The sequence below is a fragment of the Lepidochelys kempii genome, chromosome 7, assembly GCF_965140265.1.
Source record: "Lepidochelys kempii isolate rLepKem1 chromosome 7, rLepKem1.hap2, whole genome shotgun sequence".
Classification (NCBI taxonomy): domain Eukaryota; kingdom Metazoa; phylum Chordata; order Testudines; family Cheloniidae; genus Lepidochelys; species Lepidochelys kempii.
The window spans coordinates 59,218,851-59,239,103 of record NC_133262.1 but is presented as its reverse complement, the minus strand read 5'-3'; the positions used below and the strand labels follow the sequence as shown (position 1 = coordinate 59,239,103).

Below are 20,253 nucleotides of genomic sequence, written 5' to 3'. Positions count from 1 at the left end.
CATGAGAGCGGAACCTTTAGTACAACAGTACACTCCACACAAGTAATATATAAAAAAAAACAATGGCATACTTCCTATGCATATGAAATACAAGTTTTTCTACATGGGCTGCTTACTCTTGATTCCAGATAGTTAATAAAAATGTTAAAGGCAGTATAGCCAACCCAAGCAGTCAAAATTCATAGCCCTGCAAAATCATGAGCTTGGCTTAAAAATAATTAGATTTTAAGAAAATACTATATTTGACATTCTTTCTATTTTCTACCTGCTGCTTTCTGAGCCCTCGTCACATTTCCAAGCTTTTCTCACCAACAATGAGGGCTAGATTTTTTATTTATTTATTTTTTTAATGAAAGTTGAGATTTTCATATATTCACATGGCTCTCAGAGCTGGGGCTTTAACTAAAAACACCAAATATCATGAGATTCGCAATAAAATCATGAAAATTGGCAATGCTGTAATCACTTTCAAGATAAAAAATAGAACTAACTGAAAACTGGAAAAAATTCCATGAGAAATTACAATATTTCAGCATTTGTTTTTATCCCAATTTGGGACAAAAAGTCAAAATATCAAAAAGTGTAATGTAACAAAGTTCTGAAAATTTGTGGTTCAGAAACATCAGAAGATTTCACTTCAATAGTTCCAAATACAGGAAACATTTTGACATTTCTGAATCAACATATTTTATTTCAGTTTGTGAACCAAACTGAAACACTTACTTTCAGGTTGGCTGGATATTAATCTGTTTCCCCTGAGGTGCCCTGGTGCCTTATGGGAGTTGTAGTTCGAGTGGCTCATGCCCCCATTCTTCTTTATGGGCTATGCTTCCCAGCCAAACATCTCCCGTGATGCACCACATCAGTTCAACCAGAGAGAAGACCCACCGTGCACCCTGGGAGATGTAGTACAACCACGGAGCCCAAACTCTAAAGGAGAATATGGGACATGAGGCACATAGAAGATTAATGGTGAATTGACTCAAAATGAAATAGTCAACATCAATATGTTGGGGATGATATGAAATAGTTTATTTTGATTTTCCCAACAGAAAACATTTCTGCTGGAAAATTTCAATTTGTTCTCCTGAAACTGTACTTTCTGTTGAAAAAATATTTTGAGGGAAAATCCCCAGCCATCTCTACTAAACATACCTTAAATTCCCTCACCACAACCAGATTAAACTGTTAAAGCTTCATGCTCATTTGCTCTCCAGCACGTATGCTGCTTGTTTACTACTGGCACTTTGCCCAGCTTGGGCACTGAAACCAGCCTGGTCAGTTTCAGTCCCTGGTTCTCATGCAGTAGCCCAGGGCTCCAGTGATGGGGATATTTTTGCCATTTCATGGCTGTTCAGTGGCCCATGTGGAACAAATCGGTGGTCATAGCACTACTCTTTGCTAGCAGTCACAGCAGGAAGGTAAGGGGGAAGTGGACATGGAGACAGAACTATGAGGTTAGTTCTGTACCTTCAAGTCAGGGCTGTAGGTAGGGCACCAAAGGGGAAGCTTGCTCCATCACCGTGGATAATCAGGAGACGTCCGTCTCCAAAGGCTGTTGATCTGCCACTTGTCACCAGCACCCAGTTTTTAAAAAAAATAAGTAATTAATGAAGACAACACCATGCCATGGGCAGAATGTGTGCAACGACAGCACTGCAGAAGATAGACAGGAAGACCATGTGCCCCATGAGCGGGCCAAGCATTTGTCATGCTTCATTTTTGGCTCTGGTAAAACGACATTGCTTGGCCTCAGCCCACTTCTGAGCTGTGTATTGCCTCAGAAGAGTCTGGACTTTCCTAAGGGGGCTAATGAAAAGTGTGTTCAGAGCCAGTCGTTGTCAAAGAGGCAGCCCTTGCCCTTCGCAACAAGTCTGAAGGGCATCCCTTCTTCATAACAGTAGTCTCACCACCTTGGTGGTGGCACTGCAAAAGTAAAGCCAGTTATCACCACCAGGGAGAACACCGGATTTAGGTATTTTTCCGCCTCTATGGCTGGATCCAGCAAATGCTTATTCAGGTTAGTAACACAGTATAGTCCGATGGAACTCAGCAGGATTACTTGCATCAGTAAAGACCAGAGATGATCCAATGACAATAATAAGACTATCTATCTCTTATATGGCACTTTTCATCACTAGACATCAAAGCACTTTACAATGGAGGTCAGGGATCATTATCCCCATTTTCTAGATGGAGAAACTGAGGCACAGAGAGGTCAAGTGACATACCTAAGGTCCCCCAGCAGGCCAGTGGCAGATCCAGAAATATATAAAATTATTTGATAATTGACAAATTTATGAACTCTTTTTTTAAAAACTAAAACTAATTTTTTTTTGTATTAGCCAAGCTTAAATGAGGCCTATTCACATGAGTAAGGCACTGATCGCTTAGGATCTAGCTATTAAGCACTGTTTTCTTTTTAGTTTTGACAAGTTATGAAACATTTTTACATAGCAAGAAGACATGGAACAAAAGTCTCTAAAATACAATAGTGTTTTTAAAAAGGGACATGAAAGTAAAAATATACAAAAGGCCCACTGCTGTCACTCAGAAAGTAGCAGCAAGTAAAAAAAGGGGAAGTGATACTTACTAGTACAATTTTATCTTTTGTTCTAAATGACATCTGTAAGAAATCACAGTGCAAGTGGCTGGGCCTTCTCTGACTGAAAAGGGGCAAATGGAAAATGGGGTCTGGCAGTGAGAAACAATCAAAGAGCCTCACTAGTTGAAATAGTGTAGCTCTTCTTTTGTGGTTCACTTTATGGAGAATAAGTTGTTCCTACACAGCACCAATCCCCCAACCAGACCACATTTTGGTCCACTGTTCTATTCTGTCTACCAACTACTAGACTGCTCAGAGCTCGAGAGATTCAACCAAACGATCTTGTGAAATGAGAAAATAGTCAGTTAGAGACAAGTCCCAAAGCAAGATGCTGGATCAAAACATCTGGGAAGTTTGGCTCCAAACTCTGCAGCCAGGGTTGCTCTCCATAAGCAGTTCTCTGCTCCAACTGTACAATAAACTCCAATGTTCTGGAGAGCACCAAAAACAGCTAGGTCACTGAATCAAAGCTGGAAGCATTCTTGGGTCCCCTACTCCATTCCTCTCCAGCCAGGCAAGGACCACTGTTCTCCAGTGAATACTCAGAGACTAGTTTTAAATGCCCCAAATGATGAGGCTTCAACCAGCTCCATCCAGAGATTATTCTACTGCCTAGCAGATCTCATTTATTGAAAGTGTCTCCTGATATTCAGTATACATTTTCCTTTACTTAATTTCATCCCAAACACTGTAGGTCTATTCACTCTTAACTCCCTCAATTAATACATAAATTAACAGATTCCAAAGCCAGAAGGGACTGTTGTGATCATCTAGTCTTGTATAACACAGCCCAAATAATTCCTAGAACAGATCTTGTAGAAAAACATGCAATCTTGATTTAAAAATTGTCACTGATGAAGAATCCACCACGACTTCTCTCCCTCCTGGCTGTTTGCGCCCTTCCATGCTTGTAGATAGCATCCTATTCCCTCATAATAGTCAGTTGGTCAGATGCTACATATTTACTTTCCTTTATCATTCCATTTAGTCAATCTCTTCTGTCTCCTAATCATCTTTGCTCCTCCTCCCAGAATTCCCTCTGATCTGATCCGTTATTTACAACTTTCAACCATGCATCTAGTGTTTGAACTGGGAATAATATTTCACAAGGAAAATCTAAAAACATATAGATTTACAGTGTGAACCCAGACTATATGCTATACAAAAAGTAAGAACTTAGTTAACGTTGCTAAGTGCAACTCCCCTTCCACGTTTTGTCTTGTCTCTTTAGATTGTAAACTCTTTGAGGCATGCCCTCTCTCTTCTGTGTTTGTACAGCACCTAGCACAGTAGGGCCCTCTCTTTGTTGGGGCCCTTAAGTATTCACTAAACAAAAAATAAGAGAAGATGGACTATTAAACATACTGACAAATGTAGAGAGGGTTGTACATTGTCTGAAGGACAGGTGTCTTTTCATAGGATACGGTCCTTGGTTTCTGCAGCAATATGATTAATGTTACAACATATCCAGTTCAGACACAGCATGAGCAGGCGTGACTCCGTTAAAGCTAATAGATTTACATCAAGATTGAATTTGGCCCAACATGTTCTTCTTATTAGACCACATTTCAGTTGTGCGGGTGGTTTGCTGCCTGTATTTCAAAGCAGGTCTTTCTATACGGCATTTTGGCAAATCATTAATTCTTTCTCAGGTTCTTAAGGGCTTCTCTGTTTGCTTTGCTTTGGACAGCCTTTCCGTGCACAACAAAAACTTTGTTATGGAATGTTAAGGTTTGGCCTGCTTTCGTTCATTCCCCTGGGGCGGGGTGGGGCGGGAAAGAGAGAGCTTGCAATCACCTTGTCAGGTCAGATTCTACATTGATTAATATACCCTGCACACCTGTTAGAGTCAGTCGGAGTAGCATAGGGGATAATGCAGTGAGGAATTGCACTTGTAAGGTGCAGTCCAGCCGTCAGTGAAATATTGTTCCCTGATGCTAAGTAGAACATTGGAAGCTGCTAGTTACCCACAGGCAGCCTAACGATAAAAACTAATCTCCGAGAAAGACCCTCAAGAAGAGTAGAATGGAAGCCAGCTCAACATAAATCACACAAAAACAGAAGTATATGAGAGTTGGAGGCAATTACAGCAAATCAAATAACTCTGTTAACAACAGCAGCTGATACATTCTGCACCTATAATCCCTTTGCTGTCCCTAGAACAGAGAACACAGACTCACGTGTGTATCCCTGCTGTTCCACTCTCTCCCGACAGCCCAACACCATGCTGAACTTTCACAAAAGCCTCTCCCATTTAAAAGTGACTCTGCCAAAACAAAGTGTTTGGTCAATACGACAGACACCACCTGCTTTGCTAGAGCAGTGAACCCGTCACTTCCAATTTCAAAGCAAATCTGAAAAGCAGGTGACATACCTGGGCATGCAGGTTCAGCGACTTCCAAAGCTAGCAGTTGCTATATCCAGGAAAACCGGCTTTTCTTCTTTTGTCTGTGACACAGTTGTCCTGCCAGGCATCCTAAAGCATTCAACAGCTCCCACTCTACTCTTTAAACTTTCCACTGTGAATCACTTGGTTAGCTGCTGTGCTTATTTCCTGGGGAAAGCAGAAGTGGAGAAGCACAAAATGAACCACAAGCTACTGGAGCCAAGAGGCACTCAAACCAGCTCATATGACTCAGAGCAGCTCAGCTGGTGTATAGAGCTGCCAGGGAGCTGGGCTTCTTTCTGGCCCCATACATCAGGGAGTTTCCTTGCTCCAATATTAACAAATAAATGGTGTTTTCTTGACGGTTTGCTGAATTGCTAGGGCAAGGTGCTGGCTTGATAGCCCCGGAGACTGAAGCCCTCTCTCTCCATCCACAGGACATGGGCAAGAAGCAGCAGGAGCTTCCCTCACCAGAGTGCCTCTGATCTGGAGAGGTCACCTCTAAATGCTGTTGAGTCTTTGGCCTCCCCACTGAGCTTGCTAACAAGGGGGTTGCTCGGTGGCTTTATGAAGCTGACAACATAAACTGCATTGATGACACAACTGGACTTGGTGACCCACCTAGGAATAAAAAAAAAACAAAGGGGTTTTGCCTCCCCCCCGACTCCCTTTCATTATAACAACAGGCCTGGATGGATTTTTCTTTAGTTTTAAAGCTTGCCATTTATTTTATGTATTTATTTTTTAACATTAGAAATTCAGGTATTTTCTAGTCTGTTCTACCCAGCAGATTTTGTGGTCAACTAGAGAACTAGGATTATGGCATCAGAGATATCAAGCAAGTGAAACCTGATTAATTGAGGAGGGAAAGGGATTTTATGCAGGGTGTTTAGATCCTTTTGATTTTTGTTAACACTTATTTAACTCAAATGCCTGAAAAATAACTGGGAGGAAAGATGTCCTTGTTAAAACTCCTCCCTCTTCCAGCAAAGCCAGGGCAAAGTAGATGTAACACTCCTGATGTTTCCAAAGCAACACGCCCTCATGGTACTGTACGGAAAGGACTTGGTGTCTGGGGCACAGCTGATTTAACAGGAGAGAGCCTAGGATTTTCCTCTTCTCCTCAGCCACTGGCAGCTCCATTTCCACACAGCAGTATGCCTGGTGCACAGCACGTTCTCCTCGCTGCATGTGTGAGTGCAGTTACCAAGGGGGAAGGCAGTGATTGAGCCAGCAGCAACACATTGTAGGCCAAGTTCCTCCCTTGTGTAAGGCCAGTGCAGGTTAGTCCAGAGATTAATCCAGCCCTGTAGCTCTAAAGCAACCAGTACTGCACCAATGGAGCCTGAGAGAAAACAGATTCCATGTCAGGCCCCACAGACAGATATAGGCCTTGGGCAAATCAGGGTTTGGAAGGGGCAAGCTCCACAAACTAGGCTGCATTAGGCTGTTGGCTAATTCCTTCTAAACCCCAGTCAGCACAAAGCCAGACAGGTAAAGTACAAGTCAGAGGGGATGACGCTCAGGCAGAGAGAAAGAGTTTGCACGGCCCAGGAGAGAATTTCACAAAACATGCCTCTTGCCTCGCTCTGAGACAAGCCTGAATGTTACCATTTGCGCTTATATTTCCCCTTTTCAGTCAACTTAAACCAGAGCCGAAAATGGTCTGTTGCTGTTGGCTGCAGCCATGTGATCAGGGACCTGTTCTTCTCAGACTGTTTTCTCCTATCCCAGAGGGAAGCCCTCGCCTGGTGTTGCCATGACCTCCGGGAGCAACAGGGCCTGGCGAAGAGGTCTGTGCTTTGGGGAGCTGGGAGAAAATCTCCCTCGCTGAAAGCCAGAGTGTAGAAGCCACCCCATTTTTCTCTTCATTTTGCATAGAGGCCAAAGCACCCCTGGGCCTCTCACATCATCCCCACATCACTGCAGCAGAACAGCTGTGATCAAGGAGTAAAAATTGCACAAGGGAGGAAGGATAAGTTTGCAGCTCAGACATGGGCCTGACCTTGGGGTTCAGCTCCTAGCTGTGGCCCAGAGCCCCCGACCCTAAGTATGTCATCTATCATCCCTTTGCCTCCGTTCCCACATCTGTAAAATGGGGGTCATAATCCTCTCTCACCTGCATCTGTTTAGACTGGGAGCAGGACGATCTCACACAGTGTGTTTGTGCAGTGCCTAGCCCTCGTCTCCACTGGGACATCTACGGCAATAATCCCCATTGCTTTAGCAAGGTCAATGCCTAACTCCATCAGGGTGTATAGGAAGTCGGCATGTAACGGAAGTGGTCAGCTTTGTGAACCGGAGAGAAGAGGACCCAGCCCTGAGTGCCTTCCCCAGGCAGAATCCCCAGTTATGTCCATGGGTGCCGGACCTCAATAGGGAGCGCAAGATTGGGTCCCGAGAGCCGGACATGATTCCGAGTCAGATTTCGGTGCCATTTAGTCTTATGGATAAGCTGTGGAACAATGAGGTTGATACTGACCCAAAGACACCTGCAGAGGCAAGGACAGGACCAAGGAGTCCTGGCCTCCATCCAGTCCAGTCCCCTGCTCTGTTAGAGCCCACACCCCCATCACAGCACCGTGCGACATAAATTGCTGGCTGTACCCAACATTCCGTTGACATCAGAATGGGACAAGGACCCGACCAGCACAGAAGCAGCTGGTGGGCTCTATAGCCATCTCCTGAATCCCTAGCGTCTTGGTGGGTGAACAGCAGAACAGATCAAGTCGTTGCCAGTCTGGCCTGCACCTCACAGGAAAGGGATACTGACAGAGGCCACATTAGCCAAGGAGCACCAGACTCATTTGCATTAAGGGAAGGCCTCTCCCAGAACTGACCAGAAGGTCACTCAAGATCAACTGAAGAGCATTCCTGGGACAAAAACCTTGATCCCTGCACGGCCAGGCATCCTCAGGCTGGCTTACCCTCAGAAGACTTTTGGGGGCCTGCTCTGCTCAGCACATTTCAAAAAGCAGGCCCTGTGTGGTTATATGAAGCCAGCAAAGAAAGCTAACAGCTGATCTGCCTGAAATAAGCAATCAGTTATACAGAGACTGCATCCTACTTCCAACTGGATGGGCAAAGCCAGGCATGAGGCAGCATGATGCTGAGAATTGGAGAGAACCCCTGCCCCTTTATATTCTAACCAACCCTGGTCTCTTCTCCCTGCCTTGCAATCACTTAGCCATCCTTACAAGCTAGCTGCCATTTCCTTTCCCCCAGCTTGATGCTCTCAATGGCTGCATGTTTCCTCTGAAAGGACACTTACAGTGAATTTAAAAACAGGTGTCCCAGAAGGACACTACCCTGCAGAGCTAGCCACTCTACCCCTGGCCATCAAAGCAAACATGGCCATGGCAACTTCTAGTGCAGCTGCCAGGACTGCCCAGGTGGAACGCCTTCATCTGCCTAACCAACAGTTCCACAACGTTTGCTTCTGCACTGGGGCGGAACGTCACTAGAGAACAGCCCTGCCCGTGAGAAAGAAATTGAGTTTTAGGCACCATCGAGAGGGCCCAAGAGTAGACTTCGTTAGAATGCTCCACTCAAAATTCTCTTTTGGCCCAAATCCTCAAAAGCGGTTAGGCTTCTAACCTGCAGGACTTTGAGAAGCCAGGCCTCTTTTCTAAAACAAACTTTTCTTTAAAATAAAACAACTTTTCAACAGAAACAAAATTTAAATATTTGAGTTTGGTTTCCTTCCTTTTTTAACTCCACCCTCCCCCCCCACACACACACACACACCCTTTTTTCCCCCCAGGGGCATCGTAGGGTGCAGGGAAGGGAGAGAAGGGAACAGCCCCAAATAATCAGTTTTTGCTTTTCTGTCAGAAAACTCTGAACATTCAAACTTGTCAAAGCATACTTGCCATTTTCCAGCCAGCTTGCCCCTGGGCATGACTGGTTTGTCAAGGATTTTATAAAAAAAAAGAAAAGGAGTACTTGTGGCACCTTAGAGACTAACCAATTTATTTGAGCATGAGCTTTCATGAGCTACAGCTTGAGCTGTACTCTAAGGTGCCACAAGTCCTCCTTTTCTTTTTGCGAATACAGACTAACACGGCTGTTACTCTGAAACCAAGGATTTTATAGTTGCCACTCAGTGAGAGAAAGGGGTTTTGCTGACATGATGCAAAGATCTAAAGGTTGAGGGGTGCTCTGCTCTGGGAGTTGGGTTCCAGAACCCTCCCTAAGGTTTACACACAGGTCTGGCATGGGAGGTTATTTCCTGTTAGCACAGGTTGAGCTGTTCTCTTGGTCGCTCACAAAATTAAAGAAATTCTTTCCCACAACCTGTTGGTGTTTCATTACTTGAACAATAATTTTGGCTGCACTTCTCACACAGCTCATAGTTTTGTAGGCATTTACACTGAGAAAAAGAGAGATTTTCCCTGAACTGTCTCAAGGCAAAGTTGTACTAGAGGGCTAATACTGCAGTGCCCCCTGCTCCAAAGGCGACTAAAGTACATAATATAGCCGACTGGTTCAAACATCGACAGTAACTCCTCACTTAACATTGTAGGTATGTTCCTGAAAAATGCTACTTTAAGCAAAATGACGTTAAGCAAATCCAATTTCCCCATAAGAATTAATGTAAATTGCCCCTTTAAGTATGCTGACCCCACTCTAAGTACGCTGCCTTTTTAAGTAGATCAGCAAGTTGCGCCAGCAAGCTCCCTCCATCCTGAGCCCTATCCTGTTCCCCCTCCATTCCCCCAGCTCTGAGGAGATGGGGTAAAGGAGTGGGGGGTAGGAGCAGGGGGACACCCTGACATTAGCACCCCTCTCCCCCCCCCTTCCCCAGCAAGCAGGAGGCTCCTGGGAGCAGCTCTAAGGCAGAGGGCAGGAGCAGCACAGGGCAGTGCAGGGAGGGACAGCTGAACTGCAGGGCAATTGATAGCCTGCTGAGTGGCTGCCACACAGGGAACTTAGGGGAGCTGATGGGGGGCTGCCGGTCCACCCTGGTTCCAAGCCCCCACCAGCTAGCTCCAACGGGCTGCTCTTCCTGCAAGCCGTGGACAAAGCAGGCAGCTGCCAAACAACGTTGTGCAACGCTCCCTTATAACTTTAAACAAGCATGTTCTCTAATTGATCAGCAATGCAACAACATTAACCAGGACCACGATAAGTGAGGAGTTACTGTATCACAAAATCCTCTGTGAGATCACAGCGTGGACTTGTTCAATTGCCCTTATTTGGTGACAGGTGCAGCTGGGTTAAAGATTCACGATACCTGAGACCCCGCAGAGGAATTAATGAGTGACTCCGATATTGAGGGTTCAGACATTGGCTTGAACTCAAGAAACCCCCCCGACATTTCATCAAAACCATCAATCCCCCACACCACCTGGAAATCAGTCTCACCTGAAACCACTAGCTTGTGAGCTTCAGCCATTCCTTTTCAAATGCTGTCTAACCTCCCTGCCCCAGGCACACTGATAGGATTTGCGGGGGAGGGGCAGGCAGCCCAGCAGCATTGCCAACTCTTGCAATTTTATCTCACAACACTTGGTGCTTTCCTTAAAGCCCCAGCTCCTGGAGTTACAGAATTAGATGAGAATCTCAGTTTGCACTGAAGTAAATGAATAAGTTTTTAGCCATTCTGGCTGCAGAGAGAAGCTTAACAAGGTAACCCCAGTGTGCCATGAGGGCTCAGACACCAGAAGACAAAGAAACCCAACGTTTATTATTATTTTTCAATCTCCTGATTTTGGGGGCCTGACTTGTGATTTATGAACACATGGGGTTGGGAGGACTGGGCTGCCAGCAGCCACCCCTTTTCAAGAGCACTTTGAACAGGAGGGTCATTGCGTTTGCTAGGGTTTCCAGAAAGCTCAGCTCCCAGTTAGATGCTAATCAGAGGCTAGATTTTCAAAAGTGCCCAGTGCCCCCCAGCTCCAAGTATGGCACTGAGGGGCAGATTTTCCAAACAACTCAACACCCCTCCCCACAAGGCTGGATTCATTTGCAATCTGACCCCAATTGTGGGTCAAGAACCATTTAAATTCTGGCCTGGGTTGTTACATTCTGGCCAGCCAGCTTTTCGCTCCATTTATCTTGAGCAATCCTGACACCTAGTGGCCAGACAGGTAAACTATGTATCACCTGAAGGATACACAGTCCTGGCTGAAGCCCCTTCCATTGAGTAGCCTTTCCTCCCTGGTGCTGGGAAGCTCCAGGACGGGGGGATGGCTAGAGCATTAATAACTGCCACTATAGCCTAAGTGGCCAAATTGTCTCCATTATAATCCCCTGCCTTTAATCACTCCTGACTTTTCAGTATCCTCCACCACCTGTATTAATGAAGCCCCAGCTCTGCCAGACTCCCTGCATGACTAGGGCAGGACACCCCAGCTCAGTTTCCCATAGGGGCAGAACTTTCAGCAGCAGCCAGCACAGAGCATGAGTGGCCGGCCAAGCAAAGGGCATTGACCAGCAAGCACAGAGCTCAGCGAGCCACCACAACGGGAAGCCCTCGCTGCAGTGAGGGAGACAGTTGCTATCTTGGTCCCCCTCCTGGAATTAGTGGCAGCTACACCAACACCTGAGCAATGGACAGTGACCCCCATTGCAGCGTTTCCCTCCATGCTGAGCAAAAAGTAGAACTGGAGATGCTGCCACTTCCTTCATCAGACCCTCCAGCCACCCTCCTGACCTGATGCCAGCGCAGTTGCCTGCCTTCACCCCTCAGTGTTCCTAAGGAGCTATACACACCTCAGCAGCTCCTGTCCTGAGCTGGGCTCAGCGCACACAGGTAAATGCACCCTGAGCAATCCCTGCATGCTGTGCTGGGTGCCATTTTATCTGGGTGCCACCAGGTGGCGCCAGGACAGAAATCCTGACAAGGTCTGCCTTGCTCTGAATGGGTTAGCCCTTGCATAGTTACTGGGGTGCAGTTCATTGTTGCATCATAAATCAGCCCCCTGTACCTAAGATCATGAGCTATTTCTGAAATCATGATTCTTAAGCCAAATACATTGGGAGCTCTGTTTATTTGCCTTCAGAATCATGTTTTCAAGCTTTTCTCTGCAACCACGAGGGCTAGAAACGTACTTTTTAAAGGAAAGTTGGGATGCTCAGTCAATCAATTATTTTAAGGAAAACACCACCCTCAGGAGCTAGCAGGAGCTGAAAAGCTTATTCTATCCTTGAGACTCTGGGCAGAATCATTTCTTGAGTCAGGGTTGCTGCCAGCCAACTGCAGTGATAAGATGCAAACATGTATTTAAGCATTACACTGGGTACAATCTGCGCAAATGGCAAGCACTGTTCTTACCCTAGAGACACATTCGCTCTTTTTTTTAAACAGGTCCTTTTAAGTTTAATTATTCAAGGGCTCTGTTTTTATTTTTAGACTAATAGGTCTGGGCTAGTAACTTCAGATTGAAACATCTTCATAGTACAGAGGGATTTGGAGCCTGAGGTTTGGCTAATGATAAAGACTGAAGTTTGGACCCAGAACTAAACTTTCCTGAAGCTCTGGTCTGGTCCAAAAAACAGCCAGTTGTGGCTCTTTTCATAAAGCTTAAAGTCCAGACAATATCACCCAGTTACCCCTGGGTTAAGCCCAATCACTGGTGTTTAACAAAAGCATCTTTCAGGACACTATACAGGCTTGATTGGAAGACACCAAACAATGGAGAATCCACTGCTTCCTTTGGCACTTTCTTCCAATAGTCTCCCTTACTGTTAAAAATGGGTATATTCGTTTTTGATATATCCTCCTACTTACTGTGGGACTGAGTGTTGTAAACAAACAGCAACCAATACAAATGAGACATGACTGCAACATGGCTGTTCCATATGTCACATGACTGAGAGCCCAGCACTCATCACCAGCTGGATGGAAAGCTCTGGTGAGCCTTAGAAAAAATCTCCCTGCTGGAGGGAGGAAGGGTAGACCCCCGTAGGAGAGAGAGGTGAGCATGATTCATGTTTAAGTGAACTCCTCCTTGCAATGGATCTGTGATAAGCAACCATGGGAGCACCCCCAGAAGTATGGTGGGGAGCTAGGAGCAAGACTGCCCCAACCCACCACAATTCCTTTTAATTAACCTTAAGGAATGGAGTTGTTTGTTGTTTTGAAAACATGTTTCACAATGCCGCACTGAAGCTGTTGATCACTGGAATTCCAAGACTGTTTGTCCTATGGCTGATCAGAATTTTTCCAGACAAAGAGTGTATTCATAAAAAAGGCCTCTCCACCAAAATGAAATTTTTGTCCAAAAAATTGACATTATCCCCTCAAAATGGTGAAAATACCTCATGACATAGTGAATAATGGTTTGGCTCAAACTTTCAATGACAGGTTAACCAACTTTTGTGCTTACTCAGCGCCTAGCCTGCTCTTATTGAGCGCTTTTCAGCAGTAGCTCTCAAAGCATTTTACAAAGGAGGTCAGTATCTTTATCCCCATTATACAGATAGGGAAACTGAGGCACAGGGAGGGCTAATGATTTGCAGCAGGGCAGTGGCCAGGCCAGGAACAGAACCGAGGTCTCCTGAGTCCCAGTCCAGTGCTGTAGGGATTTCGTTAAAGGAAAAATCTCAGTAATTTCACTGCTAAAAATGTTGATGAATCTTTTTTAAATGAACAAAAAATGGAACAGTTTGAAATGAAACCAGCTTTGCAATTGTTGGCTCAATTTGTTCACCAGCCAGCTCTCATTTCCCACCCCCAGGTTCACTCTGAATCAGATGTGCCCAAATGACTGTATGTTTCCTTGAGACAGCAGGATAGTAGCTGCTCCAGAGATCGCCAGCCCCGGCCCACGCTCTCTGAATTGTGCAGATGCTTTGGCTATTGCTGCTAGAAGAAAACAAATTCCATTCCAGGGATGCTGCTTTTCAGTTTTAAACCACACACTTCTGTGGCTGCTCTCTAAAATGAGGACCCCATTTCATCCAGGCGCCCGGCTGACACATACAGGATAACTGACTGTCCAGATTAATGCTAGAACTGCTGCTTTCTGTGGTGGTTGATCCCTGAGACACTGCAAAGGCGGACTAAGGAATACATTGCTGTCATTATTCTCATCAAGTTGGCAGAGCAGCGAATGAATTAAAGTCACTGATCTAAGTTTTCATGTCTCAGACTCTCCATCAACGTGATTTCTGCTAGATGAGCTGCTCCCGCAGCCTGAGCTGGACTGAACTGTCTCACCTGATCATAGAATCATAGAACATCAGGGTTGGAAGGGACCTCAGGAGGTCATCTAGTTCAACCCCCTGCTCAAATTTTCCTCCCCAATTTTTGCCCCAGATGCCTAAATGGTCCCCTCAAGGATTGAATTCACAACCCTGGGTTTAGCAGGCCAATGCTCAAACCACTGAGCTATCCCTCCCCCCTACTGAGCTATCCGAAATTACTCATGTCCTCCTTGAAATCAGAGCGGCCCACTCGGGTTAACACAATGACGCCTGTCTAGATGAGGAGTAATAGCAACTGCAGCAGGTCTGTCACACCCAGAGACTACCAAGCTTTGCAAAAATGCAAGACTCTGTCCCCAATTCTCATGGGCAATCACTTAAATTCTCCCTCAACCTCCCAGAATCTGGACTGATGAAATCCTACGGTATCTTCCACTCATGTAGCCCAGACCCTCCTCAACCTAGGTATGGTCACTGCTTTGAATGGCTCCTCTACAAACCAGTGCTGCTTACCCAAGCATGAGCTTCTACAAAGTGCTTTGTAGCTTACAGTTTATCACAAGGCATCGGTTACACTACAGATTGGTCACAGGGTTATCCCTGGACTAGAGCTTATTTGTACAGTGTACATTTTGCAAAGAGAGCCTTGTGCTGAGGAACACTCTGGAGACTAATGACCTCTTAGTTATCTCCAAAACAGGTCTAGAGCAACCGTGTAGCCTTCTTCAGCCTGCAACAGCAGCTGGTGTGACCCAGGGGACAATGGGGTGGGGGGGGAAAACACTCACCACAGTCCACCTGTTCCTTGGTCCCTCTGCTGAGGCGACCAACAAAGAGGACTGATTAGAGTCGGTTGCGAAGTGGCTTGAACCCAGCCAGCCCATTTCATACAGACCGCCACGCTGCACTCTCACAAAGGCAATGGCTCCTCCAGGAAATAAGCCAATGACTACCTCACCCTAAACCACAAATCATGCCACGCTTGACCAAGAGGCCTTCACACAGAAGCAGCTTTTGGTTGTTAGTTACCTGATCTGAACGTGACTCTTTGACCTGGAGACTCAAATCCCAGAAACCCATTACAAGTCCCTCGAGCCGTTCATACCACAATGTTGGTCCAGCCTTCTCCAGCAAGAAAAGCCCCACAGTTCCCGCAGGCATGGTTACGCCAGCCCTGTAGCTTCCATTGTGAAAGATGGTGCTGTTGCCACTGCTCTGCTGGCTACCTCCAAAGGTCTTGCTGCTTCTTTGGACCTTGAACCCCAGCCCAGGAAGGACTAACCCCCTCACTTATAGTCTGTTCAGGCCCTTCAAGCTCTCTCAGTCTTATAGGAATTATCCGACCCCTTCCCAGCTGGGTCTGATAGTCAAATGGGGCCTGGCCCCCTGGCTCCTAGAGGGAGAGACTAACCGGTTACAATCAAGAACAGCAGGTTCTGCTACAAAAATCAGATGAGCATTTCACCCCCCCCAGAGTGAGCAGATCCTGGGCTTTGGCCCAGCTCCATCTCTGTTGCTGAGTAAGACTATATAAATCACCTATTTACAACATGTCCTTGGCTAGCATGTGGAAGCAGAAGCTGAGGAGGAGGAAGACATCCTTTGCAGTTATTGGCTAGCAGCAGCATTCTGCGTGTGCAGCCTAGGGAAGGATAGCTCCACTCAGCCCTCGAAACAGGAACTGAGCAGCAACACTGGCCCACATGCTCTCCCTTCCAAAGTGCCCGAGATGTTCTGTAGCCTAGAACCACCAGAACTGGTGCCAGCTGCTGACTCGTGTTTGGCGAGTGTTACAGCTACAACACCCTCTGCATTGCTACAGCATCCCCTGTCCCAGGCTTGCAAAGCACTTTACCCAGGTGGACGGGGTACAGGGGAAAGGGCTGGCTAGTGAGCATACCAAGTCAGTGGCCTCAGGTCTAGAGCACTTGTCTCCCAACTTTACTCCTGTGCTCTAACCACTAGTCCACACAACCTTCCTTGGTTATGTTTGTTCTGCCAAGAGCTGCGACTAGCTGCTATGAATGGTACACTACAGAAGTGTCAAAGGCCATGACTTTCCTCTGCCATAAATCAGTAGTTAATAGACATGTAGGTTCAAATCCTCAAAGGTATATAGGCACCTAACAGCCATTGAAATCAATACCTTTGAATATCTAGGCCTTTATTTTAACATTTGCAGGGGAGGCAGAGGGGAGAGCATCCTCTCTAGTTGTTGTGTAGTTCAGGGAAGTTTATACACAGCTTTCCATCAGGAGTGGCGGAAGGTCCCTAAAAGTGGGGGGGCGCCTGAACCGTGGCCTCACCACCCCAGCGCTGCCCCTTGCCCCCAAGGCCCTGCCCCCACACCACCCCTTCCCCACAAGGCCCCTCCCCTCCACCCTCCACTTGCCCTTACAGCTAGTAAAAAGTGAGGGGGCCAGGGCCCCATGGCTCCCCCTGTTCCGGCACCCCTGCTTTCCATCTCTCAGCCCTTTAGATGAATGTGCCAGTGTCCTACAGTAACAGCAACTGTGCAGGATTTGAACAGTCACTGTCGTACTTTCTCTTAGTGGGAGCAATGATTGCGGTGTATTGAGGACTGGGCTAGAATTGCAAGCTAGCACTTTGAGAGTAGAAAGGGAGAGGTCCAAGTCCTGCTTGCAAGCTAGAGCAGCAGTTCTCAACCTTTTGGGGCTTAGGACCCATTTGTAAATCTTGATGGGCTGTCGCGACCCAGTGAGTAGCTTTAGTGCAAAACAATCTGTCTTACTAAATAGGTCTTACCCACAACATAATGTACACATTAACGTAACTGTAAGGCGGTCACGGCTGTCCCTCCGTCCATCTGGGTGGGAGGCTGTACCCCCGCGCTATAAGGCCTCTGGAAGAGCACAATTCAGGGAGGAATTAGCAAGCAAGGCAGCAAGCAGTTAGGTGGCCCTGGCCAGTATTCAGGACAGAGCAAATAAGGAATCTATTAGCCCAGGACCTCGAACAGGGCAGGCAGCAAAGTCCCAAAGTGCTGGCCTGTACTTGGGACAATGCAGTAACCAGTCTATTTGCCCAGGCTCTCAAACAGGGCTGGGCAGCAAAGTCAGGACGCTCGGACTTGTACTCAGGACCAAGCAATAACAAGCCTTAAAGCCCAGGCCCTCACACAGGGTGGGGCAAAAACAGTGAGGGGTCCTGGGTCTGACAGACTGCCAACAAACGCAGGCTTCTATTTCACTAGGTGGGTGGTGAAGCACTGGAATGGGTTACCTAGGGAGGTGGTGAACTCTCCATCCTTAGAGATTTTTAAGGCCCGGCTTGACAAACCCCTGGCTGGGATGATTTAGTTGGTGTTGATCCTGCTTTGAGCAGGGGATTGGACTAGATGACCTCCTGAGGTCTCTTCCAATCCTGATATTCTATGATTCTTGGCCTGTGGTGGGGAGGCTGCTCCCCCCACCCCCCGTGGTGAGATGGCAGGAGTAGGGGAACACAGTCCCATTGACTCCGCTACGTCCCATTCCAGGACTCTAACAGTGGCTGGGTCAGTGGGGAAATCCAGCTGCAACACGCTGGCCGGCTGTCAGTCAGCAACACAGCTGAACGATATTCAGCTCCCCAAGGCTACTTCCTACACTCCCATTCAAGGGGGTTACCTGGATCCGTCGTCGTCTTTCTTGCTGGAGTAAATGGCTAATGGCAGCCCCAGCAACTCCTCGAGGTCTCCGGTGACCGGCAGCTCTGGCAGTTCCTCCAGATCTCGGGCGCTGCAACAGTTGCTGCCGGGTCCAAGCTCCAGCAGCGGGTGAGAGACTCCTTCTCCTCCAGCAGCTCCTCTGTAACTGAGCTGGAGGGCTGTCCTTTATACTTCTGGTTCCTGTCCTGCCCCTCTGCTTCGGGCAGGGCGGGTGTAGGCGTCCCAGCTCTGTCCACCAGGCGGAGGAGGAGAGCCTTGTGGCTGTCCCTCCGTCCAGGAGGGAGGCCATGTCCCTCACTACAGTAATAAGTACTAAATAAGCACACTGCGTGTACCGTAGTGACCGCTCCTGGCCTGCGGCACTGTCCAAGTGGGGCTCCTCTGTCCGGGCATTGCCACCACCAGGGTCACAGCGCTGCTCAGGTTTAGCCCCTGACAGGGGAACCAGCCAGACTAAGTTTGTGTGAGTGGCACTGCAACCTGACGCATGGAGTTGCAGTGCTACTTACACAAAATTGGCCCGACCATGCCCCCCATCATCCAGACAGAGGGGCATCTGGGCCAGACGTGAGTGGCGCTGTGACCCCATGCACCAGGTCACAGCACCCGGAGCAGGGAAATAAGCCCAGCCAGTATTGCGGAAACAGAACTGCCATTGTGGGGTGAATTGCGGGATGGGATCTGCAACCCTATGCCTTCCACAGAACGCTTTGATACATGCAGGTGACCTAATTTTGGGGTGTGACCCACTGGTTGAGAAACCTGTGGTGAGAGGGCTCTGTAGGGAAGCCTGCGATCACAGTCAGCCAACAGCCAGTGGGGTGAGCTTTGTCTTGCTGTTTCAGGGAGCAGCCTGCTTTGTCTCTCTCTGTTTTCTGGTGTTATCATTCTGAAGTCTCTGAAATAAAGCAGTGCTATTTTGCAACCCTCCAGCAAGAGTATTTATGTGTTTATCTAATTTCTCTGTATGTATGCTGCACTTCCCAACAGCTGATGCAGGTGCTGGTACTGGCAGTTGAAGCTGTTATAACGGTGTCTTTACACTCCCCTTGCTGAAGTAGCTGCTGATTTAAAAAGTCATTGCATCCAGGCCATAGCAAAGAACACCTGGGTTGGACCCCAGATCACTGTTACTACTTTCCTTCCCTTAAATTGTGCACATTCCAGCCTACAGCTGGTCTCTTCTACACTCTAGTGTGCACTCAGTGGTATGATCACTTTGGACATCTTTGGAGGCCCAGCCAAATAAAAAATGCTGCCAAGAGAGCAGGCTAAACATTCCCTAGAAGGACCTTTCCTAGCAACTGATTCCTTCTAACTCTCCTCATTGCAGGATTCCCTCTTTATAGGACCTTTTTTCCCAGCTTGCCTTTCTGCAGTTAGCCCTTTAAACTGGGCGGAGCAAAGCAGCTGTAACCTTAAAGAGGCCATTTTTTAGCTAGTAGTTGTTGGCTGACTGCATCCCTCTTTCTCTTCCAGCTGGCAACGGCCTGTTCCAGCCCTCACCTGTGTTTCCCTTTCTAGCAGAAGAGGAGAAGGTCGTGTTCTCACATTAAGTGGCCTGGAGGTGTTACGATCCCTGAGTTTCTCGTGAGGTTAGAGGTTCATTTAACATGATTCCTTGTTGTGTTTTATTTCCCGCGCTTCTGTACCTCCTGCTTTCGGGCAGAAGCTGATGGGCTTAAAAGCCACCAGAAAGGCAGTTCTCGCACTGTTCAGCCTGACTGGAAGCAATGCTGAGAAAGGAACAGACTTTTAGGAGATTTCCAGTGCTGTGGACCTCGTTGCTGCATGAGTCAGGAGTAAGGGCAGCAAAGCCAAGCTTGCCTGAACTGTGATCCTTCTGAAGACTTCTCATCCCTCATAGCCCACCTATGGGCAGAGCGCTTGCTAAGAGGATTGGTCAATGAAAACACAAGTTTTGTTACTTTATACAGAGCCCAGTGCTGACTCATACTTGTACAGGCAAAATTTGCAGGGAGACCAAATGGGTGGGGGTTGCACCAAATTGCGCATTTGGCCTATCCACAAAACTTCCAGTCCCATTGGGTTAAATTCGGTCCTCAGTTACACCTGTGTAAATCCAGGATAGCTCCCTTGCACTCAATACTGCAGATTTACACCGGGCCTCCAGCTCCTAGCCCTAAGTGCTTGCAAGTGGCATGATCCAGCACAGTTCCAGAGAGATGCAGAGCACTGCCAGCTCTCACTGCAGCCAGGGAGTTGAAGGGATGCTCAGCACCACTCAAGAGGCAAAGGGTCTCCTGTAGGATTGGGCCCAAGCTGAGTAAATCTGTGCACCTGGGGCCAGATTCACAAAGATACTTGGGCACTGCTCTGCTGCACTCAGCATTGCAACACCTCACCCCTAGGTAGGGTGACCAAATAGCAAGTGTGAAAAATCAGGACAGGGGGTGGGGGTAATTGGCGCCTATATAA

The 20,253-nt window shown here is 47.3% G+C and overlaps 1 protein-coding gene across 15 annotated transcripts in view; it reads right to left on the bottom strand.

The window, feature by feature from the left end:
* WDFY4 (WDFY family member 4) overlaps positions 1-17,833 on the bottom strand; it is a 247,143-nt gene extending 229,310 nt beyond the window's left edge. For 11 of the 15 annotated variants that reach the window (XM_073353060.1, XM_073353065.1, XM_073353066.1 and 8 more), the window contains exon 1: positions 4,786-4,849. In XM_073353060.1, the coding sequence (XP_073209161.1) occupies positions 4,786-4,831 (46 nt within the window). In that variant the 5' untranslated portion in view covers positions 4,832-4,849. Of the gene's footprint in view, positions 1-1,470; positions 1,570-4,785; positions 4,850-4,979; positions 5,160-10,358; positions 10,440-17,773 lie in introns of those variants that run through there. The other 4 variants (XM_073353062.1, XM_073353061.1, XM_073353064.1 and 1 more) reach the window with 4 other exon arrangements.
* Positions 17,834-20,253: the final 2,420 nt, after the last annotated feature.